The sequence below is a fragment of the Hemibagrus wyckioides genome, linkage group LG28 (assembly GCF_019097595.1).
Source record: "Hemibagrus wyckioides isolate EC202008001 linkage group LG28, SWU_Hwy_1.0, whole genome shotgun sequence".
NCBI classification, from domain to species: domain Eukaryota; kingdom Metazoa; phylum Chordata; class Actinopteri; order Siluriformes; family Bagridae; genus Hemibagrus; species Hemibagrus wyckioides.
In genome coordinates, this window is record NC_080737.1 from 974,524 (window position 1) to 992,023 (window position 17,500).

General features: G+C 44.2%; 2 protein-coding genes and 1 non-coding gene across 6 annotated transcripts in view; 1 reads left to right on the plus strand and 2 right to left on the minus strand.

The window, feature by feature from the left end:
• wnt11f2 (wnt 11, family member 2) overlaps window positions 1–5,644 on the minus strand; it is a 13,467-nt gene extending 7,823 nt beyond the window's left edge. Inside the window, exon 1 of the mRNA XM_058383663.1 lies at window positions 5,437–5,644. Within this exon, the coding sequence (XP_058239646.1) occupies window positions 5,437–5,507 (71 nt within the window). The 5' untranslated portion in view covers window positions 5,508–5,644. The remainder of the gene's footprint in view (window positions 1–5,436) is intronic.
• Window positions 5,645–7,398: 1,754 nt separating this feature from the next.
• Window positions 7,399–7,470, plus strand: trnap-agg (transfer RNA proline (anticodon AGG)). Its single transcript has one exon. It is a non-coding gene; the product is annotated as a tRNA-Pro (tRNA).
• Window positions 7,471–12,188: 4,718 nt separating this feature from the next.
• eda (ectodysplasin A) overlaps window positions 12,189–17,500 on the minus strand; it is a 42,354-nt gene continuing 37,042 nt past the window's right edge. For 2 of the 4 annotated variants that reach the window (XM_058383961.1, XM_058383959.1), the window contains exon 8: window positions 12,189–13,474. In XM_058383961.1, coding sequence (XP_058239944.1) covers window positions 13,214–13,474 — 261 coding nt within the window. In that variant the 3' untranslated portion in view covers window positions 12,189–13,213. The remainder of the gene's footprint in view (window positions 13,475–17,500) is intronic. The other 2 variants (XM_058383960.1, XM_058383957.1) reach the window with 1 other exon arrangement.

Genomic DNA, 17,500 nt, shown 5'->3' on the forward strand with positions numbered 1-17,500 from the left:
GGAGGGAGCCTACTCAGGCAGCATGATGACCCTCACAGCTCTCCTCCCTGGAGGGGGAAGTTGAGGAAGAGGAGAAGGAAGTGGAGGAGGAGGAAGTTGAGGAAGAGGAGAAGGAAGTGGAGGAGGAGGAAGTTGAGGAAGAGGAGAAGGAAGTGGAGGAGGAGGAAGTTGAGGAAGAGGAGAAGGAAGTGGAGGAGGAGGAAGTTGAGGAAGAGGAGAAGGAAGTGGAGGAGGAGGAAGTTGAGAAAGACGAGGAAGAAGAGGAGGGGGAAGTTGAGGAAGAGGAGAAGGAAGAGGAAGTTGAGGAAGAGGTAGAGGTGGAGGAGGAAGAACAGGAGGACGAGGAGCAGGAAGTGGAGGGAGTCTACGCAGACAGCATGATGACCCTCACAGCTCTCTGTCCTCTCAGTGAAACATTACTCAGCTCTAGATGTAATGAAGTGTGTTGTGTGTGTTGTGTGTATCTGTAATGAAGTGTGTTGTGTGTGTTGTGTGTATCTGTAATGAAGTGTGTTGTGTGTGTTGTGTGTATCTGTAATGAAGTGTGTTGTGTGTGTTGTGTGTATCTGTAATGAAGTGTGTTGTGTGTGTTGTGTGTATCTGTAATGAAGTGTGTTGTGTGTATCTGTAATGAAGTGTGTTGTGTGTGTTGTGTGTATCTGTAATGAAGTGTGTTGTGTGTATCTGTAATGAAGTGTGTTGTGTGTGTTGTGTGTATCTGTAATGAAGTGTGTTGTGTGTGTTGTGTGTATCTGTAATGAAGTGTGTTGTGTGTATCTGTAATGAAGTGTGTTGTGTGTATCTGTAATGAAGTGTGTTGTGTGTGTTGTGTGTATCTGTAATGAAGTGTGTTGTGTGTATCTGTAATGAAGTGTGTTGTGTGTATCTGTAATGAAGTGTGTTGTGTGTGTTGTGTGTATCTGTAATGAAGTGTGTTGTGTGTATCTGTAATGAAGTGTGTTGTGTGTATCTGTAATGAAGTGTGTTGTGTGTGTTGTGTGTATCTGTAATGAAGTGTGTTGTGTGTGTTGTGTGTATCTGTAATGAAGTGTGTTGTGTGTATCTGTAATGAAGTGTGTTGTGTGTATCTGTAATGAAGTGTGTTGTGTGTGTTGTGTGTATCTGTAATGAAGTGTGTTGTGTGTGTTGTGTGTATCTGTAATGAAGTGTGTTGTGTGTGTTGTGTGTATCTGTAATGAAGTGTGTTGTGTGTGTTGTGTGTATCTGTAATGAAGTGTGTTGTGTGTGTTGTGTGTATCTGTAATGAAGTGTGTTGTGTGTGTTGTGTGTATCTGTAATGAAGTGTGTTGTGTGTGTTGTGTGTATCTGTAATGAAGTGTGTTGTGTGTATCTGTAATGAAGTGTGTTGTGTGTATCTGTAATGAAGTGTGTTGTGTGTGTTGTGTGTATCTGTAATGAAGTGTGTTGTGTGTATCTGTAATGAAGTGTGTTGTGTGTGTTGTGTGTATCTGTAATGAAGTGTGTTGTGTGTGTTGTGTGTATCTGTAATGAAGTGTGTTGTGTGTATCTGTAATGAAGTGTGTTGTGTGTGTTGTGTGTATCTGTAATGAAGTGTGTTGTGTGTGTTGTGTGTATCTGTAATGAAGTGTGTTGTGTGTATCTGTAATGAAGTGTGTTGTGTGTGTTGTGTGTATCTGTAATGAAGTGTGTTGTGTGTGTTGTGTGTATCTGTAATGAAGTGTGTTGTGTGTATCTGTAATGAAGTGTGTTGTGTGTGTTGTGTGTATCTGTAATGAAGTGTGTTGTGTGTATCTGTAATGAAGTGTGTTGTGTGTATCTGTAATGAAGTGTGTTGTGTGTATCTGTAATGAAGTGTGTTGTGTGTGTTGTGTGTATCTGTAATGAAGTGTGTTGTGTGTGTTGTGTGTATCTGTAATGAAGTGTGTTGTGTGTGTTGTGTGTATCTGTAATGAAGTGTGTTGTGTGTGTTGTGTGTATCTGTAATGAAGTGTGTTGTGTGTGTTGTGTGTATCTGTAATGAAGTGTGTTGTGTGTGTTGTGTGTATCTGTAATGAAGTGTGTTGTGTGTGTTGTGTGTATCTGTAATGAAGTGTGTTGTGTGTGTTGTGTGTATCTGTAATGAAGTGTGTTGTGTGTATCTGTAATGAAGTGTGTTGTGTGTGTTGTGTGTATCTGTAATGAAGTGTGTTGTGTGTATCTGTAATGAAGTGTGTTGTGTGTGTTGTGTGTATCTGTAATGAAGTGTGTTGTGTGTGTTGTGTGTATCTGTAATGAAGTGTGTTGTGTGTGTTGTGTGTATCTGTAATGAAGTGTGTTGTGTGTGTTGTGTGTATCTGTAATGAAGTGTGTTGTGTGTATCTGTAATGAAGTGTGTTGTGTGTGTTGTGTGTATCTGTAATGAAGTGTGTTGTGTGTGTTGTGTGTATCTGTAATGAAGTGTGTTGTGTGTGTTGTGTGTATCTGTAATGAAGTGTGTTGTGTGTGTTGTGTGTATCTGTAATGAAGTGTGTTGTGTGTATCTGTAATGAAGTGTGTTGTGTGTGTTGTGTGTATCTGTAATGAAGTGTGTTGTGTGTATCTGTAATGAAGAGTGTTGTGTGTGTTGTGTGTATCTGTAATGAAGTGTGTTGTGTGTGTTGTGTGTATCTGTAATGAAGTGTGTTGTGTGTATCTGTAATGAAGTGTGTTGTGTGTGTTGTGTGTATCTGTAATGAAGTGTGTTGTGTGTATCTGTAATGAAGTGTGTTGTGTGTGTTGTGTGTATCTGTAATGAAGTGTGTTGTGTGTATCTGTAATGAAGTGTGTTGTGTGTGTTGTGTGTATCTGTAATGAAGTGTGTTGTGTGTGTTGTGTGTATCTGTAATGAAGTGTGTTGTGTGTGTTGTGTGTATCTGTAATGAAGTGTGTTGTGTGTGTTGTGTGTATCTGTAATGAAGTGTGTTGTGTGTGTTGTGTGTATCTGTAATGAAGTGTGTTGTGTGTGTGTAATGTGTTCATTCTGTAATGAAGTGTGTTGTGTGTATCTGTAATGAAGTGTGTTGTGTGTATCTCTAATGAAGTGTGTTGTGTGTATCTGTAATGAAGTGTGTTGTGTGTGTTGTGTGTATCTGTAATGAAGTGTGTTGTGTGTATCTGTAATGAAGTGTGTTGTGTGTATCTGTAATGAAGTGTGTTGTGTGTGTGTTGTGTGTATCTGTAATGAAGTGTGTTGTGTGTATCTGTAATGAAGTGTGTTGTGTGTGTTGTGTGTATCTGTAATGAAGTGTGTTGTGTGTATCTGTAATGAAGTGTGTTGTGTGTGTTGTGTGTATCTGTAATGAAGTGTGTTGTGTGTGTTGTGTGTATCTGTAATGAAGTGTGTTGTGTGTGTTGTGTGTATCTGTAATGAAGTGTGTTGTGTGTATCTGTAATGAAGTGTGTTGTGTGTGTTGTGTGTATCTGTAATGAAGTGTGTTGTGTGTATCTGTAATGAAGTGTGTTGTGTGTGTTGTGTGTATCTGTAATGAAGTGTGTTGTGTGTGTTGTGTGTATCTGTAATGAAGTGTGTTGTGTGTGTTGTGTGTATCTGTAATGAAGTGTGTTGTGTGTGTTGTGTGTATCTGTAATGAAGTGTGTTGTGTGTGTTGTGTGTATCTGTAATGAAGTGTGTTGTGTGTGTTGTGTGTATCTGTAATGAAGTGTGTTGTGTGTGTTGTGTGTATCTGTAATGAAGTGTGTTGTGTGTGTTGTGTGTATCTGTAATGAAGTGTGTTGTGTGTGTTGTGTGTATCTGTAATGAAGTGTGTTGTGTGTATCTGTAATGAAGTGTGTTGTGTGTGTTGTGTGTATCTGTAATGAAGTGTGTTGTGTGTATCTGTAATGAAGTGTGTTGTGTGTGTTGTGTGTATCTGTAATGAAGTGTGTTGTGTGTGTTGTGTGTATCTGTAATGAAGTGTGTTGTGTGTGTTGTGTGTATCTGTAATGAAGTGTGTTGTGTGTATCTGTAATGAAGTGTGTTGTGTGTGTTGTGTGTATCTGTAATGAAGTGTGTTGTGTGTGTTGTGTGTATCTGTAATGAAGTGTGTTGTGTGTGTTGTGTGTATCTGTAATGAAGTGTGTTGTGTGTGTGTTTATTTCCATCCTCATGACCCGGGTAGTGTTGTGTAGATAAATCTCTCCATTGGTCTGCTCCTTCTGATCTTCATGTTAAACAGTAAACAGTACGAGCGCGGAGACATTATTAAGTTCACGTTAGCTGGAGTTAGCTCGCTAGTACTCTAAAAGTAAAGCTAGGAGATTCAGGACAAAATTAGCAACATGCTAAGAGCTAATGCTAGGTCCTGTTAGCAGAAGACACTGAGGTCTGTGGAGCTCATTCACTCAGCAGTCTTTCTCAGTTAATGACCTTCGACCTTTCTGAAGTGACACAGAGGGTGAAGCTAAAGCTTGACCTGACCGGAGAGTAAGTGTGTAGTTTTTTTATAGTTACAACAGATGGTGACCTTTGACCTCTGAGCAGTTCTAACACTGTGTGTGGCGTGTACACACTTACACACCTGCGCTTGGGAGAAATCTAGTTTATAAATCAGATGTGAACTTCAGGATTACCCAGATCACTGCAAACTGACAAGCTCCACCTCCAGACCTCAGGCCACACCCCCTAGTCCAAGTTTGTTCAAATTTTCCAGCAGAGTTTTGGAATATGAAAATAAAGATCTCGCAGTACACACTGTGGCTGAGACTCGACTAAACACACACATGATGTCCAGACACACACTAGCTTATTTATCACAACACTTCATCTCACAAGTTTTAACTTAAAACACACAAACATTCATCTACACTAACAGCTGAAGTGACCAGAGAAACCCGGCATCCGGTCAGCTGACTTCAAGAGAAACTCACTGAATGATGAAGAGATGAATAACGAGGAGCGATCTGCTCCAGGCTGCTGAAATGTCTCGACATCTACAGACCTGTGGTAGAACTCCAGACCTCCAGAATATAGAGTATAAAACACACAACCTGCTGGGATTCAGGAAATCATGCGGAAAGTCAGGATTCTTTTCAGGAAGTACAAAACCAAAGCAGGAAACACGTGGCAGGGATTGATGATCCTGATGATTTTGTTTCTTATGAGACTGAATTCCCCTAACCCTACTGACCAATCCTCACGTCCAGATCAGCGCAGGAACAGGACACTAACCTGGCCGCTCCTCATCACACACTTCAATTCATCCTGAACCCAAATCTAAACTCTACACTCTACATCTAAAGTCTGAACTCTTTCCTGAAACCTTCTCCGTCCTCACACTTCCTGCACTTCAGCTGGACCACAGTGGAGATGCTCTCAGGGAAAACACTCGTCACGTGCACTGCTTATTTATTTACATCTGTCTGTAGTGGAAAAGGTAAAGTGTAGGTGTGTGTGTGTGTGGTTTATAAATCTAGAGTAAATAAAAATGCGGATCTTACAGCCAGTAGATCGCGGTGGTGATGCGCGCGCTCGTGTACATCAGCAGTGACGTCAGCAGCAATCCCTTCATCTCGCCTTTATATCCAGCCGTAATGAGTGGTTATGGATGTCCAGTGTAATCCACGGAGGAGCTTCTACACAGAGCCTGAAGAGCGCAAAGCTTTACCGAGAGCAGCGCGCGCGGGGGGTCGCATTTATACCCTAAAGCCCCCCACCCCACCCTCTCGAGAGCGCGAGACCACGCCCCTATCCTCAAAACCCTGCGGTTTCGTAAGGGCTACTGTCTTCATCATCATCATCATCATAACAATAATAATAATAATAATAATAATACCCCTATATTCTATTTCCGCCCTTTTTAAGGATCTGTTTAAGATGGTCAATAATTGGATTTCTGTGACTTTTTACGTAACAAAACAACAAGAAAAGTCCATCCATCAAGCATTTCAAAGTTTTATTATATTGTGAATATTGTGTGTTATTGTGGAGAGATTTCTATCCTGAGTGTATTCTCTGTTCTCTGCTCTTCCATTCTGAGTGTTTTAATAAAGTGCTGAAGTGTCTCCTGACATTTAACCTCATGCAGACCTCGCTATTAATCCGTTAAAACTCTTGTGTGTGTGTGTGTGTGTGTGTGTGTGTGTTTCCAGCCGTGTCTTTTTGAAGATGTCTTTTTTTCTTTTCTTCCTTTTGAAACCGGATCAACTCGCCGCCGATTTGCATGAGAAGCGCGTGCAGCCGTTAATCCGGATTGGGCCTAATTAACATCAGCGGGTTTAATTACAGACAGGTAGCGCAGGAAACACACACACACACACACACACACACACAAACACAACTCTCCCTGTCTGATTGTGTGTCTCCCTGTGTGTGTGTGTGTGTGTGTGTGTGTGTGTGTGTGTTAATCATACCAGTGCTTTTAAACTGGTTGTGGTTTGAAAAAAAAGCACAGGTGATTTATGTGAATATAAAACAAACATGTAAACATTCTGCACACTTTACTGTGACCTTACACACACACACACACACACACGCACACACACACACACACACACACAGAATCATTTATACTGTAAATATAAAAAGCATCTGTAGTGTTTTAATTATTTGAATTAATTGTAAGCTCCTGAATGTAAGCCGTTTCACTCATCAGTAATTTAATAATAACTAGGCTATAACTATAACTAACCCCAACTAGCAGCAGGGTTTCAGGCTCTGTCCTCTACACAGTGTCCACTACACAGAGTCCACTACACAGTGTCCACTACACAGTGTCCACTACACAGAGTCCACTACACAGAGTCCACTACACAGTGTCCACTACACAGAGTCCACTACACAGAGTCCACTACACAGTGTCCACTACACAGAGTCCACTACACAGTGTCCACTACACAGAGTCCACTACACAGTGTCCACTACACAGAGTCCACTACACAGAGTCCACTACACAGTGTCCACTACACAGAGTCCACTACACAGAGTCCACTACACAGAGTCCACTACACAGTGTCCACTACACAGAGTCCACTACACAGTGTCCACTACATCGTAAAGATCCTGGGAAAGAAACACGAGCTATTTCAGTAAGGTTCCTCGCGCACTCTTACACAACTGAGAGTATATGAAAGGAAACAATGCTTTAAAGACATAATAATTATATATACACTTATGTGATAAAGCAGTTATAAATGTGTTATATGTGTGTAAAGGTATTCTATTAATATTTTTTCCATATAAAAATTGTCGAATATTATAACAAGCAGATATTAGCAAACATGGCTAACTGCTAAAATGCAGTTAACCTTCTTCTTCTCATTATTATTATTATTATTATTATTATTATTATTATTATTATTATTATTATTATTATTATTATTTAGGTACTCTAGTACACGATACGTTTATTCCTTAAAAAATGTGACTTAAAAACGCTTAAACCCTCAGTAGTCTCGCGCAACGGCTCGTTGGTCTAGGGGTATGATTCTCGCTTAGGGTGCGAGAGGTCCCGGGTTCAAATCCCGGACGAGCCCAAATTTTTTTCCATCAAATTTAGCAAAGGTTTTTAATTTGCATTAAAACTTCATACACCTTAAATAAATGTTTTATATTTTCAGTAAACCAGATGTGTCGCTCGTTCTCAGACCTGTGACGTTTGCAGGAGGTTTTAATAAGGAAGCTACAGCATCAGCAAGCTGCTGACAGGAATAAAAAGAAGCTAACGTATTATAAAAATATTTTAAACAAACTGCTAAAGCTAATGATTCCTAGGATGGGTAATTTTTAATTTGTTGACGTGATTTAAAAACAATTTGAGGTGTTTTTCACTCCTTTCACTGCTTTTGCCCTCAGGGTTTTGATAAGAAACTTGCTAATGGTATTAGCACTAATCAGTAAGAGATGCAAAAGATTTAGTGCTTTATAAGATAATTAATAAGCGACATAGCCCATGTGACCCTAAATGTAAATAAGGAATTAGTAGCATGATTAGCACCATTATTACTGTTATTACTAATCAATTATTTTTATTACAGGGCAGAGATGAACCAAAAATGTCTACCTTGTGACATTAGCAAGTTCGTTTACTCGGTCAAAAATAATAGCAACACAAAGAGAAGATGATAATCTTATCAGCCTCTAGCATGGAAGATTTGACCAAGAGGATCTAAAATCTGACATCGTCTTGGGGGGGGGGCAGTATATGGTCATCGTACTGTAACATGTCACTACAGTGCGGTGGGAAACCAGAATATACACTGGATGTGTGTGTGTGTGTGTGTGTGTGGATTGTGTAGACGGCTGTGGGGTAAACACACCTTGAATTGGCCTTCTTTCAAAAACATGAGAGTTTTGTCACCTCTCTCGCTCTTGTCCATATCAATGACTCTCACAGCAGACAGGATACGATCGGCACTTTAAGTGCCGCACCACGAGGATGTGGATTTGTTCAAATGTGTGAAACAGAATGTGTGTGTGTGTGTGTGTGTGTGTACTCTCTTTATAACTATAAAAGTCTAGAAAAATTGGCAAAAGGACATCAGCAAGCTATAAACAATGATTAATGGTGAGTAACGTGTCAGATGAGACAGGAAGTTAGCTATGTTCAGCCATGGAGATCTTATGTTAGGACATTAGGATGATGTTTAATCAGTATTTGGATGAAAAAAGTTTGTATCTGTTGTCACCATGGAAACTACACTCAGACTCCGCCCCATCAGTGATATATATATGAGGGTGTATGTGCATTTATAAAGTTATTGATGAAGGAGACTCATAGTGAGAACACACTCAACACACTGTTCTGTTTCCCCCACGACGTGTCGGAAACAACATAAAACTGTGTCGAAAAATGTCTATAAACTGTGTGTGTGTGTGTGTGTGTGAACTCACACAAACAAAGGTTCAAGCTAGTAATTTAGCTTTTATTGAAAAACTTATTCTGTTATTTGTGTATATGTAAATGAAGTAACTGAGACAAACTCTGTCTTTTGAGGACAAGCATCACAACTAAAAAAGTGTGTGCGTGTGTGTGTGTGAGAATATGTCGGTCGTCTCTCTCTTGGCCGTCTGCTGATCTGGATCTAGTTTCGGTCTCTTCAGCACTCAGGTGTGATATTTCACAACCTACAATACACACACACACACACACACACACACTCTCTCTCTTGGAGTTGATTGCAGGCTAAAGGTTTCAGACGTGTGAACTGCACTCTATTGTTAGTTGTGCTCAAAGCCAGACAAGCGGAATAGAGGAAGAATAAAAATGAAATATAAAGACTCCACACCCACACCCACCCACACACACACCCACCCACACACACACCCACCCACACACACACACAGATCAGCTGAGTCTCCATGAGGAACATCAGAAGGCCCCAGTGATGATTGAGAGAGTGGTGATTAGTGGGATTAACTCTGCAGATAAAACACACAGGGAAAATAATTTAACTTTCACGGTAAAAAGTTGATTAATCCTATCACCTTTACACACACACACACACACACACACATGACAGAGTGAGAACACAGGACAGGTCAGGAACTGACCAACTGTTTAGGAACCAGTAAAACTGTACAAAATCTCAGGAATATTGTTAATAAAAATATACTTTTTTCAAGAACTTGAAGCTGTTAGATGTTTCTACATCAGGAACCAGGAGAAAATTTAGTTGCAGGTGAAGGTGAGTGATGAGGTCAGTGATGAGGTCAGTGGAACTTTACAGAATTAAGAGTTGATATGATGAGTTTACAGTCAGAATTAAGTCTTACATTAGCTGTATATATGACAACTAGACACGCCTCTTTATCTCGACCAACCAGGTGCAGTGCTTTCACAACTCTAGATAAACAATAAACACTGAACATTTTACACGCTTCATACCCCCCCAACACACACAGAGTACTAACTCGTTTCTACCACCAGAGGGAGTCATTACATCGCAGATTACACACCCATTCAGATTCACCAGATTTTCCTTAAACTCCTCCTCATTTCTGGAATTTCATCACTGCTTTAACAACACACCACCCCAACACACCACACCACCCCAACACAACACACCACCCCAACACACCACACCACCCCAACACAACACACCACCCCAACACACCACACCACCCCAACACAACACACCACCCCAACACAACACACCACCCCAACACACCACACCATCCCAACACAACACACCACCCCAACACACCACACCACCCCAACACAACACCCCAACACACCACACCATCCCAACACAACACACCACCCCAACACACCACACCATCCCAACACACCACACCATCCCAACACACCACACCATCCCAACACACCACACCACACCACCCCAACACACCACACCACCCCAACACAACACACCACCCCAACACAACACACCACCCCAACACACCACACCACCCCAACACACCACACCACACCACCCCAACACACCACCCCAACACAACACACCACCCCAACACACCACACCACCCCAACACACCACACCATCCCAACACAACACACCACCCCAACACACCACACCACCCCAACACACCACCCCAACACAACACCCCAACACACCACACCACCCCAACACACCACACCATCCCAACACACCACACCACCCCAACACAACACACCACCCCAACACACCACACCACCCCAACACACCACACCACACCACCCCAACACACCACACCACCCCAACACACCACACCACCCCAACACAACACACCACCCCAACACACCACACCATCCCAACACACCACACCACCCCAACACACCACACCATCCCAACACACCACACCATCCCAACACAACACACCAACCCAACACACCATCCCAACACACCACACCACACCACCCCACACCACCCCAACACAACACACCACCCCAACACACCACACCACCCCAACACACCACACCACCCCAACACACCACACCACCCCAACACACCACACCATCCCAACACAACACACCACCCCAACACACCACACCATCCCAACACAACACACCACCCCAACACACCACCCCAACACACCACACCATCCCAACCCAACACACCACACCATCCCAACACAACACACCACCCCAACACAACACACCATCCCAACACACCACACCACCCCAACACACCACACCATCCCAACACAACACACCACCCCAACACAACACCCCAACACACCACCCCAACACACCATCCCAACACAACACCCCAACACACCACCCCAACACACCACACCACCCTAACACACCACCCCAACACAACACACCACACCACCCCAACACAACACACCATCCCAACACAACACACCATCCCAACACAACACACCACCCCAACACACCACACCACCCCAACACACCACACCACCCCAACACACCACCCCAACACAACACACCACCCCAACACACCATCCCAACACAACACACCACCGCAACACACCACACCATCCCAACACACCACACCATCCCAACACAACACACCACCCCACCCCACCCCAACACACCATCCCACCCCAACACACCATCCCATCCCAACACACCACACCATCCCAACACACCATCCCAACACACCACCCCAACACACCACCCCCACACACCACACCACCCCAACACACCACACCACCCCAACACACCATCCCAACAAAACACACCACCCCAACACACCACCCCAACACAACACACCACCACAACACAACACACCACCACAACACACCACCCCAACACACCACCCCAATGCAACACACCACCCCAACACACCATCCCAACACAACACACTACCCCAACACAACACACCACAACACACCACCGCAACACACCACCGCAACACACCACCCCAACGCAACACACCACCCCAACACCCCCCCCACCACAACACACCACCCCACCACAACACACCACACGACACCCCACCCCAACACAACATACGACACCCCACCACAACACACCACCCCACCACCCCCCCACCACAATACACTACCCCACCACCCCACACCACCACAACACCGCAACACACCACACCACCCCAACGCAACACACCACCCCACCTCAACACACCACACGACACCCCACCACGACACCCCACCCCACCACAACACACCACCCCACCACAACACACCACCCCACCACAACACACCACACGATACCCCACACCACACGACACCCCACCACGACACCCCACCACAACACAACACACGACACCCCACCATGACACACCACACGACACACCACCCCACCACACCAAAACACACCACACGATACCCCACAACAACTGTGTGAGAAAAAATATTTAATACAGAACTTTACAGAAACAGAGCAAGAGGAGAAATTGTGTATCTACATATTTACACCCACTGCATAGTATACAAATGTACATGAACATGGTAAACACACACACACACACACACAACACACACTCCCGAGTTACACAACACACACTCCAGAGTTACACAACACAAACAATACACACAACAATCATTATAAAACAACCCACAGCGCGCACACACACTCCTGAGTTACAATACACAACAATCATCAGAAAACAGTTAAGAGCACAGCAACACAGTGCTCATGCACACACACACACACACAAACACAGTGTCCAGTGCACTGGAGATGGGTTTCATTTATAAAGATGATAATATTATAACTCCAGAGACTGTAGAACAATCCCATAATTCTCTTCACTGGATAAAATACAATTTAAAAAAATACACGAGTGATAAAAATCATAAACTGTAAAAATATTAATGTGATGAAAATTGTGTACAATGACTGTGTAATTATACCTAACAGTCTGTTGTGTGTGTGTGTGTGTGTAGTCAGAACATCCTGAAGTGACCACCAATCCTCGATCAGCCAGTCAGAACCCTGATCATGTGACATCATTGCCAGCCAATCACGTCTCAGCTCCATGTAGATAACTATGCTAACTAGGACTGTGAGCTGATTTACAGCTTGTTTCATGGGCGTGGACCACAGTGGGTGGACTGCATGTTCAGTAGGTGAAACCTTCATAATCATCGGTTCAGATAGGCGGAGCTATTGCTCAGTAGGGAGAATATGGAGTGAGCTGATTGGCATAGAATTTTTTTTTCTTCTGGAAGAAAGTGAGCTGATTAAATGATTCTCTGTTTGGTGATATCTGGTAGGAGGAATCTGAAAGCTAATTGGCTCACATATTGTAATGGGAGGAGTCTAGGAGCCAGTATGGCTTTAGTTGCCCTTCGGGGATGATGAGAGACTCTGACATATCCCCTGAGTGTTTTGTGTTTAATTCAGTTGGCTCAGCTGTGTCCAGTGGGCGGGGCTTCTCCAAGGCGGATGCTCCCAAGGAAGGTGGTGTGGTTGGTCATGGAGATGGAGGTGTCGTCGTACACCATGCGGATGGAGATCCTCTGCCTGGCGCGGAGCCAACACACTCCAGCCGTGTAGCAGGTGTTGAACTTGCGCTGTCCGGTTTCGATGCTGCGCGTGCAGCGGAGGAACGGATCTTTATCGATCATCACCTCGTAACTCGCAATGTCCGTGAAGTTCAGGAAGTACACCTACACACACACATGTGCGCACACACACACACCCATGCATGCACACAGACAGCAAAAACATGAGAAAGAAGCCAGGAGCTAATTAGAATATACAGTATCACTGCACTCAGAATGTTTCTGATACAGTATGAGTAAAGTGCAGAAGTATTGGCACCCTTCATCACAATGAGCACGCATTCACACACTGAATTTATCATTATATAACACATGATGAATGCATTATGTCAGTTATGGTCATGGTCATGGTCATGCTTGTGCTCTTGGCTTGACCAAACACTAAGCTTGTTGAACTTCAGCCTGAATCCTGACCACAGCTCTGAAGATAAAATATCCTGGAGCTTCAAGTCCTCACAGCAGACCCTGAAGCTCTCACTCAGCACCAGATACAACACTGGTACGCTAATCTTATTGTGGTGGGGGACTTTAACAGCGCCAACCTCAAACGTGCAGCGCCAAACTTTTATCAGCACATCACCTGCCCCACCAGGGGTGAAAGGACACTGGACCACTGCTACACTACAGTTAAAGATGGCTACAAGGCACAATCTCGCCCTCTGTTTAGGAAGTCTGGCCACGCCCCCATCTTCCTCATGCCAAAATATAAACAAAGGCTCAAGCAGGAAGTTCTGGCTCAGAGGGAGGTTGCACGCTGAACGGACCAGTCGGTGGCCGCTCTGCAGGATGGCCTAGATGACGCAGACTGGGACATGTTTCGGCGCAGCTCTGATGACATCAACATGTTTACGGAAGCGCTTGTGGGATCCATCGGGAAACTAGCGGGTAATACAGTTCACAAGACTATCATCAGAATGTTTCCCAATCAGAAGCCGTGGGTGGATGAATCTGTCCGCGATGCCCTGAGATCCCGCTCCGCTGCGTACAACACGGGGCTCGCCAGAGGAAACATGGACGAGTATAAAGCTGCATCCTACAGCGTGCGCAGAGTGGTGATACAGTTCACAAGACTATCATCAGCATACACCATACACCATATACTATCTGTATATTCACTGTATATTATCTGCTGTAAATACTACCTCCACATAACTCTCTATACACACTCCAACATAGCCTTATTAATCGATGTACATATTTACATATTTATCTGCACTTGTTCATTTGCACAATTTCTACTATTTGCACTTCTGGTAGATGCTAAACAGCATTTCGTTGCTATGTACCCGTACTTTGCAATGACAAAGTCGTATCTATCTGTCTAACAGCGCGATAAACAGCACACACATGGAGCATGCCAGAGAGGAAAGCGTGTTCATCATCTCGGAGCATGACGTGAGAAAGGCATCCAGGAGAGTGAATACCAGGAAAGCAGCAAGACCAGATAGCATCACGGGTCGTGTCCTGAAGGCCTGTGCTGACCAGCTTGCCCCAGTGTTCACTGAGATATTCAACCTTTCCCTGGAACAGTCTATAATCCCGACGTGCTTCAAAGGGTCCACCATTGTTCCTGTCCCCAAGAAACCCCAGCCCGCCTGCCTCAATGACTACTGCGCAGTAGCCCTGACCTCGGTAATGATGAAGTGCTTCGAAAGACTAATCAGAGACTTCATCACTTCTTCCCTACCTGACACCCTGGACCTGCTACAGTTCACGTACTGTCCCAACCGTTCTACTGAGGATGCCATCACACACCTCCATCATGCAGCCCTGAGCCATCTGGACAGCAGGAAGGGGAATTATGTTAAAATGCTGTTTGTTGACTACAGTTCAGCATTTAACCCCATAATTCCCTCCATACTCCCACTAAGTTGGAGATCCTAGGCCTCAGCCTGTCCCCATGTCGATGGTTCTCCAACTTCCTGCGAGACAGACCACAGGCAGTACAGCCCCCCAGGGCTGTGTTCTGAGCCCCCTGCTGTACTCTCTGTACACCTATGACTGTGTGGCCACTTCCAGCTCCAACAACATCATTAAGTTTGTGGATGATACTGTGGTGGTGGGCCTGATCTCCAATAACTACGAGACGGCCTACCTAGAGGAGATTAGAAACCTGGAGACATGGTGCCAGGTCAACAATCTCCTCCTGAACGTCAGCAAGACTAAGGAGCTGATAGTGGACTTCACAAAGCAGGAGAGGAATTACCAGCCCCTCACTATCAACGGGACCCCAGTGGAGAGAGTGGACAGTTTCTGGTACCTAGGTGTTTACATCACACAGGACCTGATGTGGTCCTGTCACGTTAACACCCTGGTGAAGAAGGGCTTCCGAGCTTCCTGACCTGGACACTATATACAGCAAGCGGTGCTGGACCAAGGCCAGGAAGATAATGAAGGACCTCAGCCATCCCAACAATGGACTCTTCTCTCTGTTGTGGTCAGGGAAACGTTTCCGTTCCTTGAAGGCAAACACAGAGCGAATGAGGAGGAGCTTCCTCCCGCAGGCCATTCGGGCCCTCAACCAGAATACCTAGAACTTGGACTTTCTGAACTTCCCCCACACGACATTCTACCTCAGCTGATTGTCGCACACACAATAATTGCACTACTTGCATACTCTGCACTACTCTCCACACACAATAACCACACTTCACCGTCACTTTACTCCCTGATATTCCTGTATTATTGGACATTTATATTTGCCTTATATATATATATATATATATATATATATATATATATATATATATATATATATATATATATATATATATATATATATATATATATATATACATACATACATACATACATACATACATACACACACACACACAGTATCTTACAAAAGTGAGTACACCCCTGACATTTTTGTAAATATTTTATTATATCTTTTCATGTGACAACACTGAAGAAATGCCCCTCTGCTCCAATGTACAGTAGTGAGTGTCCAGCCTGTATAACAGTGTAAATTTACTGTCCCCTCAAAATAACTCAACACACAGACATTAATGTCTAAACCATTGGCAACAAAAGTGACTCCACCCCTAAGTGGTAATGTCCAAATTGGGCCCAATTAGCCATTTACCCTCCCCGGTGTCATGTGACTCGTTAGTGTTACAAGGTCTCAGGTGTGAATGGGGAGCAGGTGTGTTAAATTTGGTGTTATCGCTCTCACACTCTCTCATACTGGTCACTGGAAGTTCAACATGGCACCTCATGGCAAAGAACTCTCTGAGGATCTGAAAAAAAGATTTGTTGCTCTACATAAAGATGGCCTAGGCTATAAGAAGATTGCCAAGACCCTGAAACTGAGCTGCAGCACAGTGGGCAAGACCATACAGCGGTTTTACAGGACAGGTTACAAAACAAGCAGACTAAGGACATGGCCAGAACCATGTCCTGTGGTCCAATGAGACCAAGATAAACTTATTTGGTTCAGATGGTGTCAAACGTGTGTGGTGGCAACCAGGTGAGGAGTACAAAGACAAGTGTGTCTTGCCTACAGTCAAGCATGGTGGTGGGAGTGTCATGGTCTGGGCCTGCATGAGTGCTGCCGGCACTGGGGAGCTACAGTTCATTGAGGGAACCACGAATGCCAACATGTACTGTGACATACTGAAGCAGAGCACCATCCCCTCCCTTCGGAGACTGGGCCACAGGGCAGTATTCCAACATGATAACAACCCCAAACACACCTCCAAGACCACCACTGCCCTGCTAAAGAAGCTGAGGGTAAAGGTGATGGACTGGCCAAGCATGTCTCCAGACCTAAACCCTAAGGTGGGGGAGCGCAAGGTCTCTAACATCCACCAGCTCTGTGATGTCATCATGGAGGTGTGGAAGAGGACTCCAGTGGCAACCTGTGAAGCTCTGGTGAACTCCATGCCCAAGAGGGTTAAGGCAGTGCTGGAAAATAATGGTGGCCACACAAAATATTGACACTTTGGGCCCAATTTGGACATTTCCACTTAGGGGTGGAGTCACTTTTGTTTAGACATTAATGTCTGTGTGTTGAGTTATTTTGAGGGGACAGTAAATTTACACTGTTATACAGGCTGGACACTCACTACTGTACATTGGAGCAGAGGGGCATTTCTTCAGTGTTGTCACATGAAAAGATATAATAAA